The sequence below is a fragment of the Mus pahari genome, chromosome 4 (assembly GCF_900095145.1).
Source record: "Mus pahari chromosome 4, PAHARI_EIJ_v1.1, whole genome shotgun sequence".
In the NCBI taxonomy this organism is placed as follows: domain Eukaryota; kingdom Metazoa; phylum Chordata; class Mammalia; order Rodentia; family Muridae; genus Mus; species Mus pahari.
In genome coordinates, this window is record NC_034593.1 from 139,418,814 (window position 1) to 139,425,836 (window position 7,023).

General features: G+C 38.2%; 1 protein-coding gene across 4 annotated transcripts in view; it reads right to left on the reverse strand.

Annotated features, from left to right (window-relative positions):
• The window catches only part of Nexn (nexilin F-actin binding protein), a 31,855-nt gene that overhangs the window by 16,570 nt on the left and 8,262 nt on the right, over positions 1 to 7,023 (reverse strand). For all 4 annotated transcript variants that reach the window (XM_021196125.2, XM_029537901.1, XM_029537900.1 and 1 more), the window contains exons 2-5: positions 4,003 to 4,075; positions 2,285 to 2,476; positions 1,719 to 1,797; positions 1,466 to 1,614 (exon numbers count right to left, since the gene is read on the reverse strand). In XM_021196125.2, coding sequence (XP_021051784.1) covers positions 1,466 to 1,614; positions 1,719 to 1,797; positions 2,285 to 2,476; positions 4,003 to 4,029 — 447 coding nt within the window. In that variant the 5' untranslated portion in view covers positions 4,030 to 4,075. The remainder of the gene's footprint in view (positions 1 to 1,465; positions 1,615 to 1,718; positions 1,798 to 2,284; positions 2,477 to 4,002; positions 4,076 to 7,023) is intronic.

Here is a 7,023-nt window from a genome sequence, read left to right on the forward strand (position 1 = left end):
GAACTCAGAAATCCGCCTGCCTCTGCCTCCCGAGTGCTGGGATTAAAGGCGTGCACCACCACTGCCCAGCTTTGGTCCATCCTTTCATCTCAGCTCCAAACTTTGTCTCTGTAACCCCTTCCATGGGAGTTTTGTTCCCAATTCTAAGAAGGGGCAAAGTGTCCACATTTTGGTCTTCATTCTTCTTGAGTTTCATGACACTGACTTTTTTTCATGAAAAAAAATTATATATATATATATATATATATATATATATATATATATATAATTTACTTTTGAACATCCAGTCTTTATTATAGTCAGGCTCACTGACAGGGTTTTTGTATTATTTTGTTTTTGAGAAACCACTGTCTGGCATTCCATTCTTGGGTTTCAAATGGGTCAGAAAGTCTAGAAAATATGAGTACTTTGAAAGTATAGAAGACTGAAAGATATTTTATATATATACACGGTATAATGTGTTAGATGTCACAATTTATATACTTCAGGATTGTTTATAATCTTGATATAACTATAATCTTAACTCCTACATCAACATGCTTAAAAATTTGAAGTAATTATATATAACAATTAAAAATTCAATAATTCTCATTTTATAATTTGACTTCCTTATAAAGTTTCAATACAAAATGAATGTTCACCTTTAATCACTAGAACCTAAAGGCAACCCTGAAGTACATGGGGTTCTTCAGATAAGGATATAAAGCAAAGTGTAGGAAATTCTCATTCTTCTTAAGGTTAACCCAGCATATATCATTCACCAGTCAACAAGTAGCTGTTTGTATCCCAGCAGAGGTTATTTGCAAAATTGAAGTTAATGGATTTTTCGGGCATGCAATAATGGGATTATGCCTTATTTGCATTATCACTTTTCTCTTTAGAAAACAATAAAGATGAATGGAGCACAGCACATCAAGTTAAGGGAGTGGAGAGGCTGGTCAGTGGCTAAGACAGCTCTGCGCTTGCAGAGGGCCTGGCTCTGGTTCCTAGCACATACATGATGACGCAGAACTGTCTGTAACTCCAAGCCCAAGGGATTCAGTGCTTTCTGACCTCTGTGGACAATGCATGCACATGGTGCACGTGCAAACAGGGCAGCACTTACAAATACTGCTATTAAAAAGCCATAATTGTGCTTTGTAATTATGAATAATTTATGTGTGAAAATGTCATAAAGCTTTATAAAACTCTAAGATACCAAGAAAAGTTGGGAGTATAGTCATTTTAAGGAATTAGAAATAATTAGTAAGATTATACAGAATAAAATATCATCACTCCTAAGATAGGCCCATTCTGCCCATACTACTGGGCAACTGACGTGAATATTTTCCTTTAAGATAATATTTTAGGCTAGCCACTATTAATAAGTTTATACTGTATTAAGTATTTTAATTCAGCAACATCCTGATTAGTTTTCATTTGTTCTGTTACAGAAATAACCCCCAGTGTAGCATTTAGCACCTACCTGCTCTGCTCTTTTTGCTAATTCGCGCTGTATTTTCCTCTTTTCTAACAGATCCTGCTCAATTCTGCGTTTTCTTTCTTCTTCTGTTCTCTTTCTTTGTTCTTCCTGTCTGTGTTTTTCCATTTCATCGAATTTACCTTTAACTGTCCCTAAACACACACACACACACACAAACAAAAGAGAACCCCTTGGATATTTTGCCGTGTTTCTTTCTCTTGCAATCTCATTTACAGTTAGTCCTCGAGGCTCTCACCTGTTAGCTTTGGGACATAAGCCTTTTCTACTTTAGGACAACTTTCTTCCTCATCATCAGAAGCAAGCATTTCTTTAATCTAGGTGGTTGAATAAATAAATATGAACATGTTTCAAAATAAGACTAGATTATACTAGAATAGCCCCTCTGCCCCACACTGCAGAAGAGCCCTCTAGGATATCTCATGGATTCCTGAAACCACAGATAATGCTGAGTCCTGTGCATGCTGGTTTTTCTTGTATGAAAATTATATCCATATAAGAAAAAAATATATATTAGGCACAATAAGAGACAAAGAACACACAATTATAAAAGGATAGTTATAAAAACATACTGTAATGGAATGTATTCAAAGCTTCTGCTTGCCTCTGGGCTGGGTGGTTTGGACCATGGTTGGTTGCAGGCAGTGTAAGCAGTGAGAAACTGCAGACAGGGACGGGGAGCACACGGAAATCGGCTCACAGACACGGAAAGCGGTGTTAACCATGGTCTGTGTGAAATGTTAGTGGGAATAATGCACAAATATGAAAAACATGAAAATTTTCACAAAAATAAAATAAAATGACCTCCTGCTTTCTCCTGTTCCATTCTCTCTCTCTAATATATTGTTCTTTTCTTCTTTGCTTTTCATCTCTGGATCGCCTTTGATTTCTTTCTTCCCTGGCCTTCTGCATGGCTTCAAACTTATCCTTTACATCTCCCTTGCCAAGTTTTGGCACATAGGATTTAGGGACAGGTTTAGATGAGGAAAGCAGAATCTTTGTTAGAAGAAAATAAAGAGAATAAAAGTTTAAAAAGAAGAAATTAGGCAAAGATAAAAACAAGATACAATATTTATCAAAACAGATAGAAATGAGTTTCAACCCTTTATTTGGATCATCACAGCCTGACTAGATATTCTCTAAAACTTAAGTTGAGGGCTGGTGAGATGGCTCAGCGGGTAAGAGCACCTGACTGCTCTTCCAGTGCAGAGTTCAAATCCCAGCAACCACATGGTGGCTCAAATCATCCTTAACAAGATCTGACTCCCTCTTCTGGAGTGTCTGAAGATAGCTACAGTGTACTTACATATAATAAATAAATAAAATCTTAAAAAAAAAAAAACTTAAGTTGAACTTAAAGAAAATATGAGCAGAAATTTTATTAAATCAAAAATTTTCAGAAATGAAACCCCAATTAGTGGTAGCCTTTTACTGAGGCTAAAGGCCAGTAAAATAAAAAAATCAGATATTGAACTCTAATTAAAAAGAGTCCATTTTATTTTCCCATCCTATTATTAAGGATTAAAATTAACACCACTCCCTTACAAATTAAAAAGGTCAGTCTCAGTAAAGTATATGAATTTTGATTAGGCTTTTGAGGTAACATACATATTGCAGATAGCACTATTGCTGTTATATAGTATAGGCAAAGCTGAAGGCCAGTTTAGCCCCACAAGAGGTGATTCATGTCTCCTGTCGCACCACCCATGTGTAACTTCCAAAAACCCATTAAAGTGCACAGGGTGGCTACACCAACTGCATAGACTAGGCTCTTGAAGGAAAACCCTAAAGAATGAAAGTCTAATAGGAGACTAGAGAAATGGTTTCCCTATTCTCATACTAGGAATGCAGATTCCTCTTGTCTTTTTTAGAAGTTTATTTCTGAAAGAAATTTTGTAAATAAAATTGAGTGTCAGAATGCCAAACTCTCTGTCCTAATGGTCAGATCATGTGGCACAGATAATGTGGCATAGATCATGTGGCAGATCTGGTCCTCATAGTTTCTTAGTTTGTCACTTTTGGGTGTCAGCATCTGGGATCTCTCAATTCTCAATAACCACAGCCAAGAAACTGAAAGGGGAAAAGAGAGGATGCTTATTGCAGTTTTTAGAAGATGCTAAGAGTCCTCCTCCTAAAACTGAATTATCACCTCCAAAGGTCCAAGCCTCATTAACACAGCATTGAAGGAACCATTTCTAAGACCACTGTACTTAGAATTCACTGCCTTGCAGAGCTTCAGATCAAGTAGTGACCCAAAACAGTGCGCAAACTGAACCTCCTCTCTTTGTACATCTTGATATTTGTACTAAGGTTACGAACACCTAACTGTGACCTTTCCCACAATCCCCAGTTAAACATGTATTATTACTCAGCTCTTCTCCCTTTCTAAGTCTCTTCCTGCCTCTCTCCACCCCACTTACACACACGCACACACATGCACATGCACACACACGCGCACACGCATACACACATGCACGCACACGCACGCATGCACACACACACACACACACAGATTTACTTACCTCTGCCTTTTGCGAAACGTCATTCATGTTTGCTATATGTGGTTTGGGGCTGAAGCCTTGTATATTTTTGTACCTGAAATAATAATAATAATATAATAATAAAATAATGATGATGATGATGTTGCTAGGTGTGGTAGCACACACACCTTTATTCCTAGCACTTGGGAGGCAGAGATGGGTAGATTTCTTTGAATTTAATGCCAAATTGGTTTACATGGAAAGTTTCAGGCCAGCCAGAGCTACATAGTGAAACCTTGTCTCAGACAAACAAAAGACAATATTGCATGGCAGTGGTGGCATTTAATCCCAGCGCTTGGGAGGCAGAGGCAGGTGGATTTCTGAGTTAAAGACCAGCCTGGTCTACAGAGTGAGTTCCAGGACAGCCAGGACTACACAGAGAAACCCTGTCTTGAAAAATCTAAATAAATAAACAAACAAACAGACAGACAGACAATATTGTGTATGAATTTTAATGACCTTCCCTTTGATATATTTTATTAATATAAATTTTTTTCACTTTTTTTATTATTATTTTCTTTATTTACATTTCAAATGCTATCCCGAAAGTTCCCTATACCCCCCTGCCCAATATAAATTTCTAAAGATACAATTTGTATATATTGTAATATAGTAAATTGTATATATAATTTATAGTTTACATTTTAATATATTGATATAGAAATATATAAATTTTATATTTCACTTCAGAAGTTCAAAATAAGTATTTGTGAAATTTTCAGCTCCTAAGAAAAGAAAAGGTGGGCTGGTGAGATGGCTCAGCGGGTAAGAGCACCCGACTGCTCTTCCAAAGGTGCAGAGTTCAAATCTCAGCAACCACATGGTGGCTCACAACCACCCTTAATGAGATCTGACTCCCTCTTCTGGAGTGTCTGAAGACAGCTACAGTGTACTTACATATAATAAATAAAATAAATCTTTAAAAAAAAAGAAAAGAAAAGAAAAGGTGCATGGTTTAAAAAACCCAGAAAAGTATATATAGTCATGAAGAGCTTGAGGAGCCCTCAAAGGCGCCTGGCAAATGTGCACTGTGGACTTACTCAGTAGACTATACTATCAGCACCAGATAGCATGAGAACCATGCTTCCTTTAAAGTCATCCTTTTTGTTTCCTGTAATCTGATTCTTTTAAATATGAACATACTTTGATCATAATAGAGCCTTTAAAAATGTCCCTTTCAAGCCAATGGTTGTGATGGTGGTGGTGGTGTACGTCTTTAATTACACTGAATAACAGCTCATTGTTATGTGGATCCCTTCACCCAATGAAAACGATTTTGGTTACATCTCTTTTGGCAATTAAAAAACAAAAAAACAAAACAAAAAACCCAACCCAAAACTGATGTTAAACATCAACATGTAGGCCTTTAAATAGTGAAACTTTTCAAATCCCTCAGAATAAATACCAAGTCATGATTGCTGGATCACATTGTAAGAATGTGTTTAGCAGCTGGGTGATGGTGAACATCCTTAATCCTAGCATTTGGGAGGCAGAAACAGACAGATTTCTGAGTTTGAGGCTAGCCAGGACAGCTAGAGCTACATAGAGAAACCCCGTCTCAAAAAATAAAACTACAGCACTAACCAGAAGAATGTGTTTAGCATAGTCAAAGAACAAACTGGCTCTCAACATTGTGCAAGTGGTTGCATCCCCACTAGCGATGGAGGAGAATCTGGGTTGTCCCATTCTTGCCTCTCACTTGATGCCCCTGTTCTGGGTTATGGTTATTGTGGTACTGAATGCTATCTCGTCTTAGTTGGCATTTTTCTGATAACATAGGACATGTTTTCCCACATGCTCGCTTTCCCCGTGCACATCTTTAGGAAGGTGCCTGTGGTCTTTGTTGCTTTGGGGGGGAGTTATTTTGTTTTGTGTTAGAGATAAGGTCTCACTATGTAGCAAAAGATGGCCTGGAACTTTCAATCCCCTCCAGTCTACCTCCTGAATGCTGGAATTAAAGGTGTGGGCACCACACCCATGATATAATCATCATTCATTGATAGTATAAAAACAAAGAATTGCATCCATTACACAAGTGCTTGTTAAGCATCTACTGTGTGCGAGGCTCTCTCTGGTAGATGCTAAAGAATGGAACCCCGAGTAGACAGGCACTGTCCCTATCTCCCGTTCTTAGTAAATGCCTTGAAACAAGTGGTCTACTTTTTAAGTCGTCTGCTTTCTTTCTGCACAGCCTCCTAAGATTTGAACCAGCTCTGACAGAACTGGAGAGCAGCACTATAGCTCTTGGCCTCAGTCTGCACTTAGAGTCTGGACTGCGCTCACCCCAGACCCAGCACACAGCCAGGGCTGCTGGGGATCACGTGCTCTCTGGAGCTTCCTTCCCACTGTAGTTAAAATAAATTCCATCAGAGAAAGCGTTACAGCACTCATGCAAAAACTGACAAGCCCAAAAGATCTTTTCTTGATTCAATTTCTAGTGTCTTCGTGGGCGTTCCGGGGCACATGTAAGCATGCGTGCTTGTGTGTGCATGCACTATGTACTCACATGCACACATGTCTGAGTTTAGAGGTAGATACAGTCTTTTATTGAGCTCAGAGCTCACTGACTTTGCAAGGCTGGCCAGCCAGTGAACTCCAGGGACCCACCTGCTTCTCTCCCCAATGTTGCAGTTGCAGATGTCTGTGCGCTCAACTTTTTATGTGGGTGCTAGGGATCGAAACTCAAGCCTTCACATTTGTTCAGCAAATGATTCACTGCCTGAGTCATCTCTAGAGCCCTCTGTTTCCATTCTCACTATAAACTACCTGGGCAGGACTTTTAAATCAGTCTTTTGGAAACCTCAAATTCTAAATGTCATGTATCAATCATGCACAACATTTTGGTACAATATTCACATCTCAACAGTGAGGTAGCTGTGACCATCTTTGTCTCTCTTTTTTTTTTTTTTTTTTTTTTTTTTTTTTTGGTTTTTTCACATAATCATTTCTGTGTGTACAATTCTATGGTAATGCATATTCTTTGGTTGGTGCTTCAGTTTCTGA